This window comes from Monodelphis domestica, chromosome 4 (genome assembly GCF_027887165.1).
Source record: "Monodelphis domestica isolate mMonDom1 chromosome 4, mMonDom1.pri, whole genome shotgun sequence".
NCBI lineage: Eukaryota > Metazoa > Chordata > Mammalia > Didelphimorphia > Didelphidae > Monodelphis > Monodelphis domestica.
Window position 1 is genome coordinate 291,248,855 of NC_077230.1, and position 26,836 is coordinate 291,275,690.

General features: G+C 36.9%; 1 protein-coding gene across 1 annotated transcript in view; it reads right to left on the reverse strand.

Annotated features, from left to right (window-relative positions):
* ZDHHC20 (zinc finger DHHC-type palmitoyltransferase 20) overlaps positions 1 to 26,836 on the reverse strand; it is an 84,916-nt gene that overhangs the window by 45,806 nt on the left and 12,274 nt on the right. The window contains exons 2-3 of the mRNA XM_016421849.2: positions 13,043 to 13,069; positions 1,293 to 1,396 (exon numbers count right to left, since the gene is read on the reverse strand). Of these exons, the coding sequence (XP_016277335.1) occupies positions 1,293 to 1,396; positions 13,043 to 13,069 (131 nt within the window). The remainder of the gene's footprint in view (positions 1 to 1,292; positions 1,397 to 13,042; positions 13,070 to 26,836) is intronic.

Here is a 26,836-nt window from a genome sequence, read left to right on the forward strand (position 1 = left end):
AGAGAAATTCCTCATCCCTCTTCCCTGATACCTCTCCAATCCGAACTGGTTATTAAAACTTTTCTTATTTGAATATCACAGTCAGATAAGAGGATTATCTTTTCAGGGGGCATGGAGGGAGGTGAACCTCAGGACAGTCATTCAACTACAAATAGTCCTTATCAGATATGTGACCAAAGTCAGTGGAAAGGCTTATCCCTCAGGTGGGTCCATGTTTACCTGCCCTGGGCATCTTCGACATCAATCCATAGAGAAGACATCCCCTGGGATGTCATTTAATGATAGCATCCCCATTTTCCCCCACAGTTTGATCACAATTTATTATGATTCTGCTGCTTAATATAATCATAGGTTAAAACGTGAAAGGGACTTTCAATGTTACCTAATCTATCATCCTAGAGACAGCAGATGGAGCACTGGGTCTATTTAGAGTCAAGAAGATGTGAGTTCAAATCTAGCCACAGGTCAGCCTGTGACCCTGGGCTGACTTAAGTCATTTCCCCTTTGCCTCAGTTTCCACCTCTTTAAAATGGAGATAATTATTGCACTTACCTCAGGAAGGTGAGGCTCAGATTAGTCAACTTGAGCTCAAATCTTACTTCTGACACTTACTGATTTACGTAACCATAAGCAAATAATTTCCTTGTGTCCTTGGCTATGAAATGGGGATAATAATACCTATAGCACTTACTTCAGAGGGATTCTAAGTGAAAATTAACTTAATTGATTAGAGAGCAAAGAACTAATCCTCATGTTCATCCCTGACTCTTAAAAAAATTATCTCATAAACAAAGGCTATTTGAAGTTTAAGAATATATATACTATACTGTCCACACATAAATCAACTTTTTTTTAAACCCTTACCTTCCGTCTTAGAATCAACATTGTGTATTGGTTCCAAAGCAGAAGAGCAAAAGGGCTGGGCAATGGGGGTTAACTGACAGGGTCACAGAGGTAGGAAGTATCTAAGCCCAGATTTGAAGCCAGGACTTCCCATCTCTAGGACTGGCTCTCAATCTACTGAGCTACCCAGCTGCCCTTTATATCAACTTTTAAATAATATTACACTGCTATAAGACAGGCTAAAAGACATACCATATACATTAAATTTTCTTTAACCAAATCATATGGCTGTTTCAGAGGAGGCCCATAACCTATACTGATAATATTGGTTAATTCATTATATGGTTAAACAGAAACCAGGTGCATTAAATAATTGCACAAAAGGGAATAACAATAATTCCTCAGACTGTGAAAAGTTTATAATTTTAACCAACATTAATTAAATTTACCTCTTTGGAGGGGCAAATGGGAGGTGTAAAAATTGTCTTCAAATAGGCCCACATAATCAAGATGAATGACAGATGGAAAATCACAAGGTAGATAGCTGCCTTTCCTGGTAAATAAAAATAAATACAAATAAGACTTCAACAACTTTAGGTAAAAAGTGAAAAAAGTTTAATATACTTCTAAGGCTTGGGCTATTTTCCCTAAATGGATTAAAATGTTAAATGGAGGTCACTGTAAATGTCAATAAAACTCTTTTATATGTGCTACATACACACTTAACACTTGCTAGAAATTCTACTGGACAACAAACATATATGTATTCTTAGATTTATCCGCATAACAACTTGGTTTAAAAGAGGTAACAAATAAGTTAGGTTTTGATTTTATAAAGCATTTGTCTTATGTTACAATAACAAAATTCTAAATCAAGAGTAAAAATGGTTTAATTTATAATTCAGCACTTTGAAACATTCAACTCATGGAATTACAAAATAAAAATAAATAAGAAGCAATTGTAGTCTTGTTGCAGCATCATAAAATAATTCAGTCCTTACATAGCAAGAAGGGCTGATAAAAAAAAAATAGCTGTTTTTATCCCCAATTTCAACATTAGTCAAACAAGTAAACTCACTATTACTACTATTATTACTATTATTAATTTTTAACCTTACTGAACAACCTGAACATCATCCTGTGATTTTTATGACTCAATTACTCAATATCCTCTTCACTTGTGAATCTTAAATTCAAAATTATATTGATGTGTGTGTGTGTGTGTGTGTGTGTGTGTGTGTGTGTGTGTTAAAGCTTCTGAAATCTTAAGACATTGGGCCTGTACTCAGTTTTGTTTATAAACTCTTAAAAAATATTTTAAACATATTCAGAATTAAAGCCTAGTCCCTATTAAGGGAGGATACTTTTGTCAGTTTGGGAAGAGTATGGAAAGTATCTTTGGAAGCTCTAAAGAACTGGTCAGGGTCAGTTTGATTTGAGGGAAATTAAGAGCAATTAGTGCATAGAATTAACTGAAACAGCACTGTGCAGGTGGAAAATCTGCCACACCTGAGCTACATTCCAAGCATCCTTTTAAGTTATGTCCTCATTTTACATAAGGAGGCTTGGGAGATAAAGTTGGCTGAAACTCACCTGCGGGGCTCTTTTTTTGAGCTTGTGCTTTTGGTTAAGTGCTGCATGTATGAGTCTAAACCTTTTTTCTCTTATATATAAGAAGATTCCTTATATATATAAGATTCCCATATATTTTTCAATATTAGTTTTTATTTATTTTTACTCCTACAAAAATTTTTGGCCACTTATTAGGGATTAAGAACTAGAGGAACCAGATTTCTTCTCCTGCTGTGGTTTTCTCTCTCCCCTCTTCTTTCTCCCTTCTACTTTCTCCCTCCTGAAAACCCTTCAAAGCCTTCTCAGGCTCATTGCCTATATGTGCCCACCAGGAGAGCTGGGTAGCTGGATCTCTCCCTCACAGAGGCTGTTCCTGCTAACTCCTGCTGTCACTGTTGCTTGCTGTTTCTGCTACTGGTAAGCTTTAAATTCCCTGCCTCAAACCCTAGCCCAGTGGAGGGGGATTCATTTTCCCTTTTCAGGGGGGTACTGGTCTTCTCTCCTAAGTCCAGTTCTAAAAACCAAAACAAACAAACAAAAAACCCACCCAGCTTCCTATACTCTCTCTAGCAAAAAGAAAAGAAAAACTTCCCATTCTTTCCTCTTTGAAGAGATAGCAGCTAAGTATAGACAGTAAAAGACTAGGGAACTGGAGGGATGAAGTGAGAAGAATATAAATGGTGCAAAGAAAAGCAAGTTTTTAAAGATGTATTTAGCCACATATTGTCTCATCTACCGAAAAAGACAAGATCTTAGTAAGTAGAGCGAAAACTAGACTAGAAGTTAAACAACCTGGAATGAAATTCCAACTTCCCTACTTAGTTATGTGGTCATGGGGTAAATCAATTAACCTAAATAAGCCTCAGTTTTCTCATTTGTAAACTGGTTATAATACCCAAAACTCCCTAGCTCACAAGGCTGGTATGATGACCAAATGAAATAATGTATAGGAAATTTCTTTGAAAACCATAAAGGGTCATACAAATCTAATTCAAATGATAGTTACCTTATGTCTACTAGGTACAAAGATGAAAAATAATACTGTACTTATATAGACTGTGATATATATATATATGTGCATAGCTGAGGGATTCAAGAAAGGCTTCCTGGAAGAGGTGGGCCCTTGAGCTAGGCCTGGAAGAAAAAGGAGTTTCCTAGGTAGAGATAAGGAAGAAGTATGTTCTAGATATGGAGAAAGGCCTCCCCACCATCTAAGGAATCCTCAGTTGGAAAGGAAATGTGGCACCACAGGGATGGATTCTGGATTCTCAGGAGATGGGTATTTTGAAGCAAGGGTGGCCACAAAACTGAAATTTCCCTCATTTATTTCCTTTTATTCTTCTCCAACTGCTCCACTATGATGCTTCTCAACTTAAGTCATGAATTTCCACATTGGATATCTTCTAGCTCCTCTCAGTTCCCCAAGAAATGATCTCCTTTAAACAAGAAAACCTTTTCAATGCCGATCAGCACATCTCTAGGTAAGTACGTTCTTTCTTATTGAAGGGAATCTAGCCAAACTGTCCTCTTAGTTCCTCACACAGGACACTCTGACACAAAATCCCATTTGTGATTTTGCTCTGACCATGTGCTTCACTGAAGCCTGGAATGTCCTCCCTTGCCTACCTCTTATAAAACCTCTCTTCAAAATTCAAGATTCCAAATTCAAGAACCATCATATGAAGGCTTTTCTCATTCTACCACTCCCAGTCCTAAATAATCTCCTATTTAATGACTTTGTATTTAATTCTCTTTATATGTGCATATATTTAAATAAGTACTTGTCTTTCCCAATAAAATGTAAGTTCTAAGCAAGCAGAAATTATTTCATTCTTTGTATCATCAGTACCTAATACAGTGTCAGTCTACTAGCATTTATTAAATATATATACTCTGTGCCAGGGACCACGCTAGGCTCTGGGAATACAAAGAAAGAGTTAGGGTAAAGGAGATAAGATATATTTATTATAAAAAGCTTAGCCCAGTGTCTGTTCACATAGTAGTAAAGCACTATGTAAATGCTTATTGCCCTCACTTCCCCTTCCCCTTTTGGGTGTAACAACATATACTCCTTGGGCTATACAATAAAATGTCTCATTTTTACTAGAGGGTATCAGTCCACCTAATTTCCCAATTACACATGGCCCCAGTAAAATCCAGTGGCAACCCTAGTGAAGGTATTTTAGGATGGATTAGTATTTCCTAGGTTAGGAAAATAAGGCCTTCAGGCTTAGAGAATTTAGTACTTTGCCCATGGTCAAGCATAACACTTGCATCTTCCTATTTGCTTAGTCTTCATTATTGTAGCTTTTGCTCAGGCAGCACAGCTGTCTATTAGTACCCAGACTTGTAACAATAAAGCATCACTAAGAGAATATCAATATTTGAAAGATGTGTCTTTGTACTGGGGAGTAACTCGGAATCATTAAAAGCATTCTGCAATTACCCAAATGTACTCTTAACAAATCAAAGCCATGCTATAAATGTCAAGGAGATCAAAATATCAATATTTGCTGCTATTTTGGTTATGGCAATTATAGCTGTTTAGGTACATCTGGCATGTTAGCTACTGGCCTTAGAAACAATACAGCTGGGCTGTGGTTCCACATCAGAGGTAAGTCCCAAGTCATCTACCCAACCTAACAGGAAAAGAGTGGTTAACATTTAAGGCAGTTTTGTATTGCCTTCACTGCTGGTTTATCCAGGTTATTATAGCAACCCATTCTTGAGACAAGGCCACAATGTGGGAAAGTGAGGAAATCAAGAGTATGGGGAGATGGGGGGGTGGGGTGGCATGGTAGCACCTAGGCATCTGAGTGGATTGAGAGCCAGGCCTAGAGACAGGAGGTCCTGAGTTCAAATCTGACCTCAGACACTTCCCAGCTGTGTGACCCTGGGCAAGTCACTTGACTCTCCCATTGCCTAGCCCTTACCACTCTTCTGCCTTGGAGCCAATACACAGTATTGGTTCCAAGATGGAAGGTAAGGGTTTAAAAAAGAAAAACGTGTTTATCCCCCAGCCCCATTATCAAAAGGCCAAAATACACAGGGCTCTGAAAAACCTGCAAGAGCAGAGATAAAGTCATCCAACTTGCACCTTCCTATTGCTGTGCTGTGTCCTTCTGCCCTATACTTCTGGGAAAGGCAGTCAAAGGGCTCCCAGGGAATGTTAGTGTTTTCCCCTGCATCTTGTACATTCATTCTATTGACAGATGCTCTATGGAGGTAGAGGAAGAAGAGCATATCTAAGGAGGGACCCGAGTATGGATCTGATAGGCCATGAAAAGTTGGTCAATGAACTACTTATATTTACTTTGGTACTCCAAAATGAAGCTCAAGCCTCCATCAGAAGTAAATATCCAGTGGTTGACTTTGTCTTTACACAAGAAATATTCTTCAGGATCTATTGCTTTATTATTATAATATTTTAAGTATCAATGATATATACCCAAGACCTCAGTAATTGATGGAGCATGATTTAGACAATAAGAGTGCTTTATTTGCTAATTTATCATTCACCTGCCCAAGGCTAAGGCAAAGAAAAAGTAGATCTGCTATAGTCTATAGTGGAGAAAAAGCAAAAGGAGTTAGATTTGTGTTCTTTTTTTTAGCTGATGAATTTATCAGTCAGTGATAAAATGATATCTTCTAAGTTCTCCAAAATAAAGACTCCTATCTTTCAATATTTAAACTTTTAATTAGAACTGCATTAACATTTTTGGTCAAATCATTTTTAAAGGTTCTATTTTGTTAGATTTTTAAAGAGATTCATCTGGAAACTCAAGCTCCTTATAGCAACAAAATGTTAGAAAAGAAATAGTTTACACAAATCAAATACTACCTAGCTGAAAACTAAAGCAATTAAATAGTGAATAAGAAAGGAGAAACAAAAGACTAAAGTGGGAAAATATCTCATGGTGGCTGGAAAGGAAAAAAGTTAGAGGTGAAGAATTTTTATTTTTGGTAGTAATTTTCATTTTGATTTTTAGGAGTTCTGACCCTCTATCCTGAGAAATAGCTTAAAAAGGAAACTAAGATCTTCTACATGAGTTTGAATATCCTAGATAAGAATAGGCAGACTAAAGCCTTAAAACTGCAAGGAAAAAGAAATAAAGAGTATAGGTAGTTGTACTAGGAGTAAGAAATGCCTGAAGTTTAAACACATATAGTATATTTTAATAAAAATCCAAGATTTTGATTTTTTGTTCGAGAAAAGATCTTCAAGGAAGAAGCTTGCTAACTCCTAAGCTCAGAGAATGAACTGTTGCAGAAAGATGCCAGAAAACCTACACTACATCAAGAAGATCCAGAATGAACTTTGGGTGTGGTTGATTGAACTGAAGTTTGATAGAACTTTATTTGTAAATGTACACTTTTATGCCAAAGGGACTGCCCCTAATTTGGCTTTCTGGCAATGTGCCTAGCAAAGCATTGGTATTGCTTTCTTTTCTATTCCTCCCTAACTATTGCAATTTCTTCTTAGAAAATTGAATATTGTATATATCTGTAGTTAGAAGTGTTTAGGACTACAAGATGATTATGTTAAATAATCAGTGGGGAGACTAGTCTCCCAATGATGGGGGGGGGAGGAGGGGGGTTGTGAATCTTAAAACTACTCAGACTATATCTTAGAAGATTTGGTCTAGCTATTCCCTATTGTAACAATGGAGATACTTAAGAATCAGGAATGTATTGGGAACTTTTAAAATTACTCCACCCTACTCAGACAATGCCTCAGGGGAAGATAAAGTTATAAACTCCTGATTGAACAATGAAAGTCCCCAACTCATACCTTATAGTAAAGCTAAGAACCTTAAGGTAGGTCTATTTTTAGATCTAATACAAAAAGGTATTAAGTACCTGTAAAGGTTAAATTAGTACCTAAAAAGGTCAAGTAACTTACAAAAGGCAAGCTTAACAAAGAGATGTGAAGTACTCAGAAGATTTAATCAAAGCAGAGAAGGTGAAAACTAAGAATGGGCAGTCCTGGGAAAAAGCATCTACTGTGATTGGTAGACGTGAAAATTTAGGGGAGGTGACATAAGAGAAAAATCTCTTTAAAAGGAGGTGATGGAACAGTTCAGGGACAATTGAATTCAGTTACAATTGAATTCAGTTTGGGAGAGTAATTTCAGTTCGGAGTGGAAAAACCCAGCTTAGAGATGGTCTTGTGGTGAGTGATACTGACTTGCTCTTCCTTAGGCTCAGGCCTAGGCCTTTTTCTACTACTTGGCTCAGCCTGAGCCAGGGCAATATTAATTAATTCTCTCTCTTTCTTTCCCTTAATTCCTTCATTTATATTAATTAAAATCTCCATAAATCTCAGCTGACCACTTATTTTTAGAATTTAAGTCAAAACACTAAAAATTATCCTTTACAGTTTTATTGTTTACAGTTTGGCATTTACAATGGGAAAGAGAGCCTGAGTACACTCCCAGAACACAGTGACAGCAATATCATTTGGACCTATAATTAACTTAGAACCTGAAATATAGAATCCCCTATAGTATATGGAGTCTAGTAGTGGAGAAATAGACATTCTAGATAATAGAACAATTTTTTAATAGTGAGGGTGAGGTGTTAATTAAAAAAAAATAATCATGGTGCAACTGATAAGAATATGAAAAATCTCAACTCGAAGATACTGACTCAGGTATCTAAACTTTCAACAACCCCATAGCAAGTCATATGTGAAAATTGTTTCTCCAGCTAGGAGCACCTAAAAACCAAGGGATAATTGGAAATTTATGCCAATCTAGAATCTAGAGAAGTAAATTGAACTCAATTCAACATTTATATATTCCTACTAAATGCTCAATGAATTTCTAAATTGAACTGAACCAACTGTATCCTTCCCTTTGGGTTCCACACTGGCCTCCAGCTATAGGAAGTTTTCTGGTCTGGTTTGCTATTGGGTTGTTTACTATTCTGATGCCCTAAGTCCAGCATCTGGCTAGCTAGAGCTTTAGTATGTTTCTTAACTCTGCCATAGTAATTTCAGTGGACGTTGTCTCTCCACTCTTCTAAAAACAACATACCACCTACAGTTTCTTTTTTAGGTGCTAGGAAAGAAACAAAAATTAAATGAGAAATAGACCCTGCCATTCATGTAGCTTAAATCCTGGTGAGAAATATAACTACAAATAAGGATACACACTAGGACATAATAGTATAGAGATGCAAAATGCAAACACATCTGTGGAAAGAAAGCAGATTTCCAGTTTGGGGGATTGAGCAATTCAAATAGTGGATAATGTGAAACAGAATTTAAGATTTGCATTGGTGGTAGGCCCCCTACAATGAATGAGTGAATGCCTTCTACCTAAAAAAAATAAATAACTACTCCCTGGATAATAAGATTCAATTTCCCCTTAAGCTTTAAAAAAAAAAAGGCTTATAGTTAAGAGTTCCTGAGAATAGCTAGGGAACCATAAGGAGAATATTTCAGCCTGAATGGAAATATACATAGGAAGAAAAATTTTCAGTCATAAAATATTAGAAATTTGGTTTTTGAGTAAGCTTCATCATAGAAGGATTAGGAAAAGTTTACCCAAACAAGGTGACAAAGAAAAACAAAAGTCCATTAAAGTAAGCATGCTAAAAATCACTTTAAAAATTTCCCTTCTCATATAGGAAGCATTTGTCTTTTCTACTTCTACCTAGCAAATAGTCCATCTTAGATCTCTTTGCTCAAGAATAATTAGCTGAAGTCAGATTTTCTTTTAGTAGAAAGAATACATGAAGACTTCAAGGAAATTGTTTAAAATTTAAATTTGATCAAAACAAAAATGCCATTATTTTAGGTTTATAGAATTTATATATTTACTGCTTTGGGATTCAATTCAAGGAACATTTATCAAACTTGAGCATCTATGATCTCAATTATTTCTAGATCTGTGTGGGTGCAAATTTTCAGAGCAGAAAATGCAAGTAGAGCAGTTGAATTCTCAATCTTTACATTTTAAATGGGGTGAGAGTTGAGAGATCTAGCAGAAGTTGGAGGGAAGGACTGAAAAAAAGGGGATTAAGAAAAACAGACCTATAGAAAGTGGAGAGCGAAGGGCTGAAAAATAAGTACCAAAAAACCCTGGAAAGTAATGGTCAATTACTTCTTCCAAGTTTGTTACAAGAGAAATTTCAAGTAAGGCATTCTGCCCAGGACAGAAGGCAATTGAGCCAAAATGTCATGCATTTCTGAACTTCTAACTTAGCCCATTATGTGCCTGTTAGAAAAAAAAAATAACTTGGCAACAATCAATAAAAATAATCAAATAAGCAGACAAAATTGAGAGCTAAAATCTTAACCCAAATCCTTACAAGGCAGTATTTAAAAAATTAAATAAGCAAAGAAATTCATTTTGTTTTGAGTCTCCTTTTGTAATAGATGATAATTTGGGGGTATATATTGATTGATACTGGATAACTAATGGATCAAGTTTTGCCTACCCTCCTCCTAGTTTTCTTCCCTCTTCAGAAGCCTTTCAGCTTCTCCTCCCCCCTTTCTTCAGTCTCTTATCTCAAATCACTTAGTGAGCTATGAGATTTCAATGAAATAGTTCTTAATCTTCTTTGTCAAAAAAGGGGTTTATTTGGGGAAGACAGGATAAGGATGGAGGATACGGTAAGAGGAGTGGGATATCCCTATTCTCTATAGAGAGTGTTATATTGGAATATATTGAGGGAAAATGGCAATTCTGTCACAAGCATGAAATACAGTCAGTCAGAAAGAGATATAAGGACCACTGTCCTTCTGCCAATCAGCCACCTCCAAATTGATTAACTCAAGTCCCAGAGATACAACTAGCTTCTTTCTCCATATCAGTCAGAAGCCAAAAGCCCTTCAGCCCAGTTCAACAGTTGGCTTGGCTCCAAATGCTTTTCCAGGTAACATTCCAAATGGAATTTTCATTTGACTGACAGATGATCCATCCTCAGCTTTCTGTCCTTTGCATGCATTATAAATTCTCTCCTCTACAGCTTGTAGAAGTTCAAACACTTTTGGCTCTGTTTTCTTTCCTTTCTTTTATATAACTATTGTCAATATGTGTACGGTTGAGGTTCTGCTGATTTTTCTCTATACTACATTATACAGACTGGTCTAGATTTCTTTCAGTGCTCTTTAGGGAGACCAACACATGATTGCACTTGAAAGTCAGCAATTTTTCCTGGCAGATATATATTATATCTTGCTTAGCCCTTTTGGTTCCTGTATATATATATATACACACACACACACATATGTATATGTATATATATATATATAAAATAAAGGCAGGAATATAGCACTCAGGTGAATCCCCAAACAACTTGCAGAGCCCTTATTTCTTGCATCTGGATTTATCTACATGCTTATCGAGGAGCAAATTTGTGGACGCAGACCACATATAACTCCTGGGGGATACTGTTGGGTGGAGTCTCCAAAAATGAGTTTGGAGAAAGACTGGGAGTTAAAAGGAATTTTCTAAATCCAAACTATATAACGGGATATGGGACTCCAGGATGACACCAAGAAAAATACCAGCCAAAACAATAAACAATCTTACACTCAGGCTTCTGGGGGATTTTGCTGAATTATGTCATATTCAAAATTTTTTATATCTGTATACAATAATGTACTATAATATTTATACAAAAATTATATTTGTCACATTCTAAAGCTTCTAAGGGATTGCCTGGCTGAATATAGTAGTTCACTGGCATAAGCTATGCATTATTGCTCCCTTATTAGGGAATTGAACAAAAGCAGAGAAGGATCACGGGGTCATAGATTTAAAGTGGGAAAGGACCTGAAGTCCCAGAAAGGACTAATCCACAGTCATACAGGTAGGAAGGGTCAGAAGCAAAATTTGGACCTAGGCCTTCTGCCTCCAGAAATAGTGCAGCCTGCCTTTGAGCAATACACTATGCTTTAAAGATGTCATTTCTTCCTCAAAAGCTCATTTTAAAAATAAAAACATTCTTCATGAGGCACTATATAGCTGTGAATCATCATGAAACATGACAGTCTCTGAAGGGTCACCCAAAGAGCAATGGGAAGGCAGGATGTGGAGTATGTGACATTAAGAATATGAGATGGGGGCAGCTGGGTGGCTCGGTGATCGAGAGTTAGGCCTAAAGATGGAAGGTCCTGGGTTCAAATCTGATCTCAAACATTTCCTACCTATGTGACCGTGGCAAGTCATTTAGCCCCCATTGCTTAGCCCTTTTGGCTCCTGTACCTTGGAACCAATACAGTTTTGCTCAGGGTTTTTAAAAAAAGAATACGAAAGCTATGTTATAATCAGAAGAAGTGAGTTAGTCACAGAGCAAGTGGAAGAGTCTCAGTCAAAGTCCCACCGCCTTTCCCAAACCTCAATACGAGCATTTCCCCTCTACCAACTTGCCATTTATACATCTTGTCTGTGCTAGGCACATACATGTGGTCTCCCCTGTTAGACTGGGTGCTACTTGAGAGCAGGGACTGCCTTTCTTTTCATCCCCAGTATCTGCACACAAGTTGGCACATTGTGGCTGATGTTCAGTCTACATGTTCTACTGGAGGCAGCTGGATGGCGTGATGGATAGAGTCCTAGACTTGCAAGCAGGAAAACCCAAGCTGAAAAATCTGGCCTCAGATACGGGCCGTGTGACACTGGGCAAGTCATTCATCTGTCTACTTTTTCCTGTAAAATGAATATAACAAGCGGACCTACCTCACAGGGTTGTTGTAAGGATACTACTTGTAAAGTGTTCCATAATGCTCAAAATACTACATAAATGTTAATTATAATGGTAAGGATTATTATTATTATTCACAATTTCAAGACAACTAATAGAAAGTCTCCGCCATGTTGGGAGGACCTTCTACAAAGGATTTATGAGAGGTTACGGGCAAGAGCCATAAAGGAAGGGCTGTGATCCCACCACTGGATTGGGGACTGATGATGATGAACAAATATCCCATTTTCTATCTAAACTTCTTTAGTTCTGTAATCACCTTTTTATTTTTGAAGTGGAAAAGACCTAAGTTTGACAGCAGAGTATTTCCAAAAATGAGAGATCAACACCTATAATTATGCCAATCTAAAAGACATTCTAAGGCAAATATATTTATATTCCACTCAATAGTTTCCCTGCCAAAAATAGGTCGGCCCTCATAACAAAACAATTGAATGAACAAAAAAATCAATGAACTTCTTTCTCAACCATGTAACCATGTACCACTTAATTATTCTATCATGATAGCTAGATTTATAGTGACCTTGTTATTTAGTTTTTTAAAAACTAAAGGAATACTATTCTCACTATATATAGTAAGAGATTCAAAGAAAAGAAAAATAGGTTAAGAATTTATATAAATACCACTTATGTGGGGTGATTGTATTAGAGTGACCTTTAAAAATTTCATTACTAACCTCTAATAAGAGAACCAAACAAACATAAATGGAAAAATGTTAAATAGATGGGAATAGACTCCAACAGAATCAAATTTCTTTTTTAATGTTTAACTTTGAAAACACATGCACTTTTCCCCCTCTAAAACAAATATATGCATTGGTATGCTATAGCATGAATTAAGGAGATTAATGCCCTTAACATTCCAAATTTAAACTTATAACCAATTAGCAAAAAAAAAAAAGTTGCTTACCTCCTTTTCCTTGTGCAGCAATAGTAACTGGAATAAAAAAAAATAACATAAACAAACCTACATTTAAATATTCAAGAAAATAAGCAGTTTTATTTTTATTTTTACCATCTTTTTCTTTAAATGAGAAATTAAATTTGATTACTAGTATAAAGAGCTTGATGGAATCATCATGCTTTTCCTAATTAGAGATTGGCCTATTCATATGATTGTCAACCTGGAAATCTAGAAGTCCCCAGTTTACTTAGTTGGGAGGTAGAAACCCCAGGTTTTGACCTCCTCACAGGAGAGTTCCCCCTGAAGGAAGGTCCTACTTCACCAGGCAATAGACATCCAGGGATCAGAGTAGCTAATCCCATCTGATGTTAAGTATCTCTTTTGTCCCAAAGGTTTCTCCCCCTAGGCTAAAGTCCATTATCAAGGTGGCCCAGCCCTGGGCTGAGTCTTTCCCTTGTGTCCATGGTAAAGCATCAGCCTCTCACTGTTATTCCAGTCTGGAATTCCTCATTTTCCTTTCTTACCATTGTAAAGTCAATCAACTGTCCCTCTCCTCCTCAGCCCCCAGGTATCTAGAGTGGTATATAGGTTCCCCAAATTCTTTTGTTCCTCAGAGTCCATCTTGAGCTCAGTGACCAGGGCAGCCAGAGTTCAATCCTTAGACTCTGTGCAGTCCCTGTGGTGAGCAGCTCTGTTGTCAAGGCCTATTAGTGCTGAGGCCTATTAGGGCTGGACCCCTTTTGCCCTTGATTAAACAGTGATTTTGACTATTTATTAGTTGTTTTTTTCAGTTAACATGAGATATACTAATATTTACAGCTGGGACTTTTTTAGATCTTTCTTATATGCAATCATGTATGAAAGTTGTCTACACTGCTCTCATCAGCCCTTTGCTATCTATGGCTTCTGCCTCATCATAAAACTGTTTCCAAGTTTACTAAATCTCTCTTTTTGGTTTTAAATAAACTGTTATTTTTTATTTACAATAGCATTGATATACATTTGAAAACTAGTAATACATTAATTGGCAGTGTCAACATGGAATCTAGAACCCCCAAACTTGTGGCCTAATGGGATGAGGAAACCCCAGGTTTTGACCTTGTCACATGAAAGTTCCTCCCTGAGGGAAAGTCCTAATTCACTGCTGCTTAGACTAACAATAGACTTTTAAGATTTGGCCCAGTAGGTTAGCACCTCAGTCTCCCAAGCTGAAGGTCCCTTTTGATTCAGGAAGGAGGGTGTGATATACTGGGAGAGGCTTCAGGAGTCAAAGAGTCATTTGACATCTTAAAAGTCTATGGCCAAGACTTTGGTGGTACATTTTAAGAAGACATGAGTTCAAATTCTACCTCAGACACTTAGCAGCTATGTGACCCTGGGCATTTAAACCTGTTCACCTCAGTTTCCTCATTTGTAAAATGAGCTAGAGAAAGAAATGCATGGCAAGCCACTCAAGTATTTTTGCTAAGAAAACTCCAAAATGGAGTCATGAAGAGTCAGATAAACAACAATACATACATTGGTGTGATGTATGTTTGTATGTATGTATGTATGACTATTCAGTTCATAAAAGGTAATTTGCTTTTGGTGATTCTATATATGCATAACTGTTCCATCATTCCTATCTGTCTTTCTTCTCAAGACCATACCCAAGATCTCTGGTGCACACTGAGAACAAATGGATTAGATAATTGCTAAGGTATGCGAGCTCTGATCTCTTTTAAAAAATAATGATGCCTTTTACTTTCTTAATATTTCTCCCTTATCCCTTTTCTATTCAGGGATCCTTCCTTTGTAACAAGGACTTTAAAAGGGGGGCTGGGGGTGCAGAGAAGTAGTTTAACTATACAAATTAATACATTGTCAACATGGAATCTAGGAATCCCAAATTTGTGGCCTAGTGGGATCTGGTGAACCACAGGTTTCAAGATTAGATTATAGGTTGGAGACCCCAAAGCTTGTACTGGTTCCCTGTTCCCATGGGAATCCACCCTGAAGGGAATCCCAGGCTAGCAGTTTTAGAATGAGTGGAAGACCCTCAGGGAAATGACAATCCTAGTTGGGTTAGACTAAGCATTTGCTAAGGACCTTCTTTGTTTTAGGTGGTCTCCCCTATTGTATCAGAGACCCTTTCACTAGAGGATCCACACCAGGGCAGAAACCATCCTTCAATATCCATTGTAAGTAGCCCCTTCTCTTACATCCCAGCCTCTATCTATGATTCCTTCCCCAAGCTTGATTGTATCCTGTCAGTGTAGTTTGAACACTCCCATTTTCCTTGTAGCTATAGTGATGTCAATCATCTTTCCCTGCCCCTGAACTCCCCAAATGGTATATAGGTTCCCCAAATTCTTTTGTTCCCTGGAGTCATCATCTAGCGTGGTGGCACTCCCAGGGGTCAGTGACCAGAGTAGCCAGGCAGAGTTCAATCCTCGGACTCTACTGTAGAGTCATGTGTGGCGAGCAGCTCTGTTGTCGAAGCCAACCAGCTCTGAGGCCAATTAGCGTTGAACCCCTTTTGCTTTTTTTTAATTAAAGAGTGATTTTGACTAATTAACACATCTGTAATATTCCATAATCCAATAGTTTCCCACCTCTGTGAGGAAGGGAAAGTTACGTTTTTTCAAGTCTTTTCTTGGGGCAAGGATGGCCCTTATAAATTGAGTTTTAAATTTCTTTTTTTTTTCTTGACATGTCAGTTATCATGGATTGTATTTTCTTGCATCTGTTTCAACACTTAATAAAAATTCATATGTAATTCTCTGAATTCTATATTAATTGACTTATGGAACAGAAATAATGCCATTTTATTCATTTACCACAATTTGTCTATTCAACTAATTGGCAATTACTTTATTTCCAGTTCTATGCCTCTATGAAAAGGGCTACAAGGAATATTTAAGTGTTTATGGGATCTTTTTTTTCTGTCTTTGACCTTATTGAGGTATATGTCTGGGGATGTAGAATCTCTTAAACTGATCATTTTAGTCATGGTTTTAGCATCACTACAAAATGTTTCCTAGTCTAGCAAGACAAATTCACAACTCCATTAACAGTATTAGTAAAACTTCCTCCATGAATATTTCTCTAGTGTAAGTGATGTGTCTTCTTTGATGAATACAGAAATATGTATTGTAAGATAACATCTATATCACATATATTATATTGGCTGCCAGAAAGGGAAACAACATGGATTTCAAAATGTCAAGATGATCATTAAAAATTCTATCAACATGTAAAAAAAATTAAAACCAAACACAAATAGCCCTTCCAGAACTATTTCCATCTATTGTCACCTTTGTGAATTTGTTGTGTAGGAGGTAAAACCTCAGAATCGTTTTGGTTTGCATTTCTCTTATAAGGGTTTGAAGCCATCTTTCATATAGTTGTTAGTTAAGACAAAAGCTTTATTAGGTGCCTAGTATGTGTTAGGCACTGTGCAACATATGCACCAAATGGCATAGCATCCAAATTTCTAAAGGAGAAACTAGAGGAGCTCAAGGACAAAATAGATAGAAAAACTATACTAGTGGGAGACCTGGACCTTCCTCTATCCGAACTAGATAAATCAAACCAAAAAATAAATAAGAAAGAGGTAAGAGAAATGAATGAAATCTTAGAAAAATTAGAGTTAGTAGACATGTGGAGAAAAATAAATAGGGTCAAAAAGGAATATACCTTCTTTTCTGCAGCACATGGTACATTCACAAAAATTAACCATGTATTAGGGCATAAAAACATTGCAAACAAGTGCAAAAGAGCAGGAATAATAAATGCAACTTTCTCAGATCACAATGCAATGAAAATAATAATTAGTAAGGGAACATGGAGAGGTAAATAAAAAATTAATTGGAAATTAAACAATACGATTCTCCAAAACCAGTTAAGGAACAAATAGTAGAAACAATTAATAACTTCATTGAAGAAAATGACAATGATGAGACATCCTTTTAAAACCTATGGGATGCAGCCAAAGCAGTACTCAGGGGGAAATTTATATCCTTGAGTTCATATATTAACAAATTAAGAAGGGCAGAGGTCAATGAATTGGGCATGCAAATTAAAAAATTATAAAGCGAACAAATTAAAAATCTTCAGATGAAGACTAAATTAGAGATCCTAAAACTCAAAGGAGAAATTAATAAAATTGAAAGTCAAAGAACTATTGATTTAATAAATAAGACTAGAAGCTGGTACTTTGAAAAAACAAAATAGACAAAGTACTGGTCAGTCTAATTTAAAAAAGGAAAGAAATAAACCAAATTGACATTATCCAAGATGAAAAAGAAAACCTCACCTCTAATGAAGAGGAAATTAAGGCAATCATTAAAAATTACTATGCCCAATTATATGGCAACAAATATGGCAATCTAGGTGATATGGATGAATACTTACAAAAATATAAATTGCCTAGACTAAAAGAGGAAGAAATAAATTACCTAAACAACCCCATATCAGAAAAAGAAATTGAACAAGCCATCAAAGAACTCCAAGAAAAAATCCCCAGGAACAGATGGATTCACAAATGAATCCTATCAAACATTCAAAGAACAACTAATCGCAATATTAAACAAACTATTTGACAGAATAAGCCAAGAAGGAGTTCTACCAAATTCATTTCACAACTCAAACATGGTACTGATCCCAAAGCCAGGCAAGTCAAAAACAGAGAAAGAAAACTATAGACCAATCTCCCTAATGAATATAGATGCAAAAATCTTAAATAGGATACTAGCAAAAAAACTCCAGCACGTCATCACAAGGGTCATCCACTATGACCAGGCAGGATTCATACCAGGAATGCAAAGATGGTTCAATATTAGGAAAACCATCCACATAATTGACCATATTAACAAGCAAACTGACAAAAATCACATGATTATCTCAATAGTTGCAGAAAAAAGCCTTTGATAAAATACAACACCCATTCCTATTTAAAACACTAGAAAGTAGAGGAATAGAAGGGCCTTTCCTAAAAATAATAAACAGTATATATCTAAAACCATCAGCAAACATCATCTGCAATGGGGATAAACTAGAAGCCTTCCCGATAAGATCAGGAGTGAAACAAGGATGCCCATTATCACCTCTATTATTTAACATTGTACTAGAAACACTAGCAGTAGCAATTAGAGAAGAAAAAGAAATTGAAGGTATTAAGATTGGCAATGAGGAAACGAAGTTATCACTCTTTGCAGGTGACATGATGGTTTACTTAAGGAATCCTAGAGAATCAACCAAAAAGTTACTCGAAATAATCAACAACGGGGGCAGCTGGGTAGCTCAGTGGATTGAGAACCAGGCCTAGAGACGGGAGGTCCTAGGTTCAAATCTGGCCTCAGCCACTTCCTAGCTGTGTGACCCTGGGCAAGTCACTTGACCCCCATTGCCTAACCCTTACCACTCTTCTCTCTTCTGCCTTGGAGCCAATACACAGTATTGATTCCAAGACGGAAGGTAAGGGTTTAAAAAAAAAAATAATCAACAACTTTAGCAAAGTTGCACGATACAAAATAAACACACATAAGTCATCAAAATTTCTATATATCTCTAACCCATTTCAGCAGCAAGAATTAGAAAGATAAATACCATTTAAAATTACCCTGGACAGTACAAAATACTTAGGAATCTATCTGCCGAGACAAACACAGGAACTATATGAACACAACTACAAAACACTTTCCACACAGTTAAAACTAGATCTAAACAATTGGAAAAATATTGATTGCTCATGGGTGGGATGAGCTAACATAATAAAAATGACAATCCTACCCAAATTAATTTACTTATTTAGTGCCATACCCATTGAATTACCAAAAAACTTCTTTACTGAATTAGAAAAAAACATAACAAAGTTCATTTGGAAGAACAAAGGATCAAGGATATCCAGGGAAATCATGAAAAAAAAATGCAAAGGAAGGAGGACTTGCAGTCCCAGATCTCAAATTATATTACAAAGCAGCAGTCATCAAAACAATTTGGTACTGGTTAAGAGACAGAAAGGAGGATCAGGGGAATAGACTTGGCATAAATGATCTCAGCAAGACAGTTTATGGGACAAAAATCCATTATTTGATAAAAACTGCTGGGAAAATTGGAAGACAGTGTGGGAGAGATTAGGTTTGGATCAACACCTCACACCCTACACCAAGATAAAATTCAGAATGGGTGAATGACTTGAACATAAAGAAGGAAACTATAAGTAAATTAGGTGAACACAGAATAGTATACATGTCAGACCTTTGGGAAGGGAAAGATTTAGAAAGAGTCACAAAGTGTAAAATAAATAATTTTGACTACATCAAATTAAAAAGTTTTTGTACAAACAAAACCAATGTAACTAAAATCAGAAGGGAAGCAACAAATTGGGAAACAATCTTCATAAAAACCTCTGGCAAAGGTTTAATTACTCAAATTTACAAAGAGCTAAATCAATTGTACAAAAAATCAAGCCATTCTCCAATTGATAAATGGGCAAGGAACATGAACAGGCAGTTTTCAGCCAAAGAAATCAAAACTATTAATAAGCACATGAAAAAGTGCTCTAAATCTCTTATAATCAGAGAGATGCAAATCAAAAGAACTCTAAGGTATCATCTCACACCTAGCAGATTGGCTAACATGACAGCTATGGAAAGTAATGAATGCTGGAGGGGATGTGGCAAAGTTGGGACATTAATGCATTGCTGGTGGAGTTGTGAATTGATCCAACCATTCTGGAGGGCAATTTGGAACTATACCCAAAGGGCGATAAAAGACTGTCTGCCCTTTGATCCAGCCATAGCACTGCTGGGTTTGTACCCCAAAGAGATAATAAGGAAAAAGACTTGTACAAGAATATTCATAGCTGCACTCTTTGTGGTGGCCAAAAATTGGAAAATGAGGGGATGCCCTTCAATTGGGGAATGGCTGAACAAATTGTGGTATATGCTGGTGATGGAATACTATTGTGCTAAAAGAAATAATAAAGTAGAGGAATTCCATGGAGACTGGAACAACCTCCAGGAAGTGATGCAGAGCGAAAGGAGCAGAACCAGGAAATCATTATACACAGACTGATACACTGTGGTACAATCGAAAGTAATGGACTTCTCCATTAGTGTCAATGCAATGTCCCTGAACAAACTGCAGGGATCTAAAAAACACTATCCACAAGCAGAGGATAAACTGTGGGAGTAAAAACATCGATGAGAAGCAACTGCTTGACTACAGGGGTGGAGGGGATATGACTGAGAAGAGACTCTGAATGAACACTCTAATGCAAATACCAACAACATGGAAATAGGTTTGAATCAAGAACACATGTGATACCCAGTGGAATTGCGCATCGGCTATGGGAGAGGTGGGGGGTGGGGAGGAAAAGAAATGATCTTTGTTTTCAATAAATAATGTTTGGAAATGACCAAATAAAATAATGTTTAAAAAAAGGGGGGGGGGGGTGAGAAAGAAGGCCAATCCAGCCATTGGGGATGGCTAATGCCAAGCAAAAAGTCAAGAGATGAAATGTACTTCAGTAATCTTTTCATCCTGGAAAATCATTTCAACCTTGGCATACATACCTTAGAAGCACCCTCTGCCCCTGGAGCCTATCCCTCCCATTAGGGAAAGCAGGGCTTCTCCTAAAACCTGTATTTTTAAAGAGGGTTCCCAGAACAGTTAATTTCCCACTAGACTTCTCCATCATACATCCCACTTCAGGAACCTTCCCCTAATGCCACTACTACTTTTCAGCTTGCACAGTGCACATAAATAAATGCTTGTTCACTGACTGACAGAAAATCAATTTGATTGGTTTAGTGAGGAATAGTGAGGAAAGGGAAGTAAGGTACAATAAAGCTAGGAAGTTAGTTTGAGTTCCAGTTGTGAAGGACTTTAAAATCTTGACATTCTCACTATAAGTGAAAACTGAAGAAAGATTTTAATTCTAAAGCTTGCGAATCAATCCAAAGGGGGTAAAACCCAATATCATTACTATAAAAAGACAATCAATGGGGGCAGTTAGGTAGCTCAGTGGATTGAGAGACAGGCCTAGAGATAGGAGGTCCTGGGTTCAAATTTGGCCTCAGACACTTCCCAGCTGTGTGACCCTGGGCAAGTCATTTAACCCCCATTGCCTAGCCCTTACCACTCTTCTGCCTTGGAGCCAAAACACAGTGTGACTCCAAGACGGAAAGTAAGGGTTAAAAAAAAATACAATCAAGAAAATATTATAACTACTTCTCTAGATGTCTTTTTCATCTTTTGAATTTAATTATCTGCACATTATCTCAATGAAAATAAGAATATATGGAATTTTTACAAATGATCTGAAAGCATGCCACATGTTTGGAATCATACAATGATTTAAGGATACAGAGAATGAGATGCTATTGTTTTTATCATTTTTTATTAAAAGCATTTTTTATAAAAGCATTTTTTGACTCGGGACAGAAAACATAAGTTTTAAAAGCTGCAATAGTCCATCAGACTTAAGTTAAGACCATAAAAGTTTCCTTAATAAATGCAGCCACAGACAATTCTATTCAATGGCTCTCCAATTATTGACCTCAAAAAAGACATAAAATGGATATGCTCCCCAAGTGTTTACAGTTGTCATGGAAGATATACTGTGAAAATCCCAGTTCTAGGTAAATGGGTGGTCTTTCCAATACTATTTGTAGATGATAGCTATGTGGACTGAATCAAAACCCAGAAAATATTAGAGGGTCCCCTTAATGTAATTCATGGCTACTTGAAAGCAGCAGATCTAGTCATCCATAGAGGAAAAACTTAATGGATGAAATCTAGACCTTTTGTCTAGGTTGTGACAGGTAATTGGCCAGTTGATGAGTTAGTACATAAATCTATTTGGGACAAGCATTTTACAGGAACAAAAAATTGAATGAAAATGGAAATAAGACAAAAAGAATAGGCTAGAGTACATTTGGGAAACTGCCTAATCTCTGTGCCAAAACTTTTATCTTTCATACAAATGTTCTTTTAATGATGCTTTTTGGTTACAAGGTGGGAACACTATAATCATGGAATCATCAAAATTATGAGCGATCCAGAAGGCAATGGAGAAAGACAGGAGGATTGGCACAAATAAGTTTGCTATGAGCAAGAAATGGTGCATGGTGTATCATCATGCTACGAAAGGGAGGTAGGATGGTCAGGATGTGAGAAACAGGAATATTAGCCCAAATGCTATGGAACAGCTAAGTGGCTCAGTGGATAGAATACTGGACTTGCAATCAAGAAGATTCATCTTCCTGCATTCAAATCTGGCCTTAGCCACTTACTAGCTGTGTGACCCTTGGCAAATCTCTTAACCCTGTCTGCCTCAGTTTCTTCATCTGTAAAATGAACTGGAGAAGTAAGAAATGGCAAAACACTCCAGTATCTTTACCAAGAAAATCCCAAATTGGGCCATGAGAAGTTGGACACAGCAGAAAAGACTGAACAACCAAATGCTATGCTAATTGGTATCAATGAAATGTAATCAGGAACACTGGCTGTTCCTTTGTGGAGAACCCACAAGAGAACCTGGAAAAGAATCACACAATAAGACTTAAAACAGTTGACTTAAAAAAATTTTTTTGTTAGTGCCTTTTGGTTTATTTATACCATAATAACTTTCTAGTAGCCCCTTCTCCAAAGAATCCTCTCCTGGAACAAAAGAAAGTCAACCAACACATCATCTAACAGAGCAACTGACTTCCAGAGAACAAAATTCACAGTTTGAAAAAGAAATGTTGAAAAGCAGTGAAAGCCTACCTAAGTCTGTTCATTAACATTAAAGAGTACAACAGCCCTGGAAAACATAATTAAACTACACAAAACTTGTGAGAATCAGGATTTGCTGGCATTCTTTCAGGCCCTGACTTTTGCTGTCAAAGCAGAATTGCTATGATCATAACAACAGCTGACACGTGTGCACTTTTCACACATATTCTCAATTGCCATAACAGCCTGGTAATATATATGGTACAGGTGTCATTATTCCAGTTTTACAAATGAGAAAACAGAAACTCATTCCCTGGGTTCAACTAAGGATCTTTCCTCAATTTAATAAAACACTGAGCACTCTGCTACCCAACTCCCTCCTTCTGCCCCTCTCCCTAGCAGGGGTTTACAATCAGGCATGAAGGACATGCTGGGTGAGGTCTACCACCATCACCAAACCACTAGCTTTCTACTCAGGCAAGGCTAGAAGCAAACAAGCCTCTATAGAGACTTTAGGAATGATAATCCATCCTCCCATGCAAAAATTTAATAAAGCACATTGGTTTCTCCAGTTACAGATCACTGGGCACGTCCCATCCACCTTCCTGGCTACCTTCAGTCACACAGTGGGAGGGACTCAAGCCAGTGACAGCCTACGAGCTTATCCCTTTGGGGCCATGGGGCTGGGGTGTCCTGCAGCAGTGTGCAGGGAGAGTGGGGCTCCAAGTATCCAACAGTACTCCCTGAACCACTGCAGGCCCCTACAATCTCCTGTTCCCCAACACCCCTCACCCCCAGCTGAGCTCTCAAGTAGGGGGTTTTCCACATATCCATTCTTAGGGAATCACTTAGCAGCCCACAGGAATGTGCCCAAGTGAATGGGCTGTCTGCAAAACTGTGTAAACCTCTGACTGTTGATGACAACCCTCTCTTCTTTTTTGGTCTTTCTCAGCAGTCTTCAAGGTCCCCCAACCCCACCTCCAGCCTGGGCCTCCCTTCACCTCTGAGAAGTACTGTGGAGGCCACATTTCTGAGAAGAGGGAGGCCCCTTGTTTTTATAGTGGGGAGGGTCACCTATACTTAAGATGAAATAATTGTGACACAATAAAAATGTTGGAAGTGGGGAAAAAATGGTTTCCACATCTTTCACAAAGATAGATGATCTTCAATAAAAGTTAATGGATAATGATGCCACCCTGAAAGCACACATGCTCCATGTCCAACTTCTCAAATTTGGATACTACCCTATCTTTTTCCATAGCTAGGTTGCCAATAATTTAAAACTTCACAAAATCAAGCCCTTTTCCCCATACCAAAAATATTCATTTCTTATTTTTTAAAAAGCTGAAACAAAGAAGTGCATTCTGGTGAGCAACATTTTTTTCTTCACATTCATCCTTGTTAAAAATGATCTGGAAAGATTATATCGCATTCTACACTATAACTTTCTTCTTATTGTATTGTGACAAAAAATCCTTGATACATTTTCTAGGATGAACTATATTCAATAAATGGAATAAGCGATACAACTAAAGAAATATGTTATCTGAAAAGAAGGTGGGCTGGCCATTTGCTTTGAAAGGAATTATATGAACAACTTGAATACAGAATTGGTACTAACAAAAATGCTTTAAAATAGTAATAATAAAACTTCCAACCATGGAAGATAAGATTCTCTCGAGAGGGCATAGAAAAGAACTAAAGAGAAGGAGTGGATAAATTGTAATCTGCAGATCACAAACCCCATGAAGTGTATCCATAATGCCTAATGAACAATGTATGCAGCAAGTTTAGTTATTGCTGAATGAACTCAGATTTATCAACTTCTCCTTATACTTAATTAAGCAATAAATTCCTTGAGGACAAAAAGAAACTAACCCTTACAGCTAGTAAAAATTCATAAGATATTACTGTGTTACTCTTAATAGAATGTAAATAATCTCTTTTTGGTAACTTTTCATCTATTCTTTGCTTTTATTCTTCAAACTCTTAAGTCAAATTGGACTAAATATAAAAGTAACAGGAACATAGACTTATAGCTGGAAGAAATCTTAGAGGCCAATGAGATTAACTCCTTTATTTTACAAATGAGGAAACAGGCAGAGTGATTGTTAAGTGACTTGCCCAGAATCACACAACTAAGAAGATCTCAAGTAGGATTTGAAATCATTTTCCTGGCTTATGCTCACCATGATCCTACAAAAAATGAATATAAACCTCATAGTCTTTATTTTCTAGCAGAAGACAAAATATACGTACAAATAGTCCATAACTATATTTTGTACGTATAACACAAATATGTAATAATTTGACAATAATCAAAATGCAGAATTTATAAATGCATAAGAGCAGGCTTATTCTTGAAGAATAGATATTCTATGCAGAAATAAAGGTAACTGTGAGGACAATACCCAAAACATGGGACATGACATGAGAAAAGGCAATTAGGAAGCTAGACAAGTACAAGGTATGGCAAATTGTCTGGTTTAGCTAAACTTAAAGCAAAGGGCTTTATATTCATGCCACATGAGGATCAAATGAGAAGCAGTTAGGGAGGAAATGATGTTTTCCTCAAGTATTTGACAGGTTATGTGGTTCCAAGTTTCATCAGTATGTCTTATATTGTTTTAAACTTTAAAAATTAAAAAAAAAAAGTTTGAATTACTGCAAATTAGTGAAGTCCAGGAGATGGACCAAAGCCAATATTAACTTCCTATTAAGAAACTGAAATTGAAAAGGAAGTCTGAAGCTAGACTTCCCAGAATACAAGGAGATGGGGCTAAGGCTAATAAAATTTCCCAGTGGAACAGGAAGGATCCCACTATGGAGGCCACAGAGGATAAATAGGCCTTGGGCCTAGCCGAACACAGCTTGGCCCTGTACTTGGCCCTGACTTTGTAGTCCAAATCCAGGAACTAACACTGAAGACATGAGTAAGCAAAGGAAAACTCCTACTACATTGAACACAAACTATGAATTCAAGAATAAACCCAAGGGAAAATAATTACAAATAATTAGTAGAAGAAATAATTACAACAGGAATGCCAGAAAACAGGATAGGATTGTCCACAAGGACTCCAAGTATGGAAGAAGAATAGCTAATAATAGTTAACATTTACATAGTGTTTACTATGTATTAGGCACTGTGCAGAGCCACTCTACAATTGTTATCTCATTTGAAACTTAAGTGGTAGATACCAAGAAAAACAGAATGGAGCATACAGAATCAAACTGTTCAATGACATAATAGGAAGTATTAAAACAATGTGAAAAGACTGACAAATTAGAAAAAGATGAGGTACAGTTTATACTATCAAAAACAATGCCTTGGAAAACAGAACAAGGAGAAACACAAGACTGCCTGAAAACCATGACCAAACATGGATGTGTTGATATCTGGATAGCATATTACTAAAACTCTTAAGTGAAATGTCCAGAATTAGAACCAGAGAATAAAGTAAAAATACAAAGAACCCCTCACTGCCTGAAAATTCAAATGTCTCAAAAGCTCCACACCCAGAAATGCTACAGCCAAATTTTAGTTTCTAGGTCAAAGAAGTTATACTATAAGCAGCTACAAAAGAAACAATCAAGAACAAAAGAATTACACAAGATATGCACAATTACCATAAAGGAAAGAAGACTTGGAATATGATATCCCAAAAGGCAAAAAAGATACAATGAAGAAAATTATATTTTATAAAATTGAGTACAATCATATAGGGGGGAAATTACCTTTTACTATATATAGTACACGTGACTTAAATTTCAATCATTCTTGAGTGCCTTCTGTCAGCGTGGAATCTAGAAGCCCCCAAACTTGTAGTCTAGTAAGATTTGATAACCCCAATTTAGTTAGCTTAAAGGTGAAAAGCCCCAAGTTTGACCTTGTCACATAAGAGTTTCTCCCCAAGGGAAAAATCCAACTTCAGGAGTCTCAGACTAACGATAGATCTTAAAGTAGTTTAAGTGGGGGTGGCTAATCCCATCAAGGGTTAAGTATCTCTTTTGTCCCAAAGGTTTCTCCCCCAAGGCCAAAGTCCTTTACCTAGGTAGCTGTTAGCCCAGCTTTTCCCTTTTGTGTTCATTGTAAAG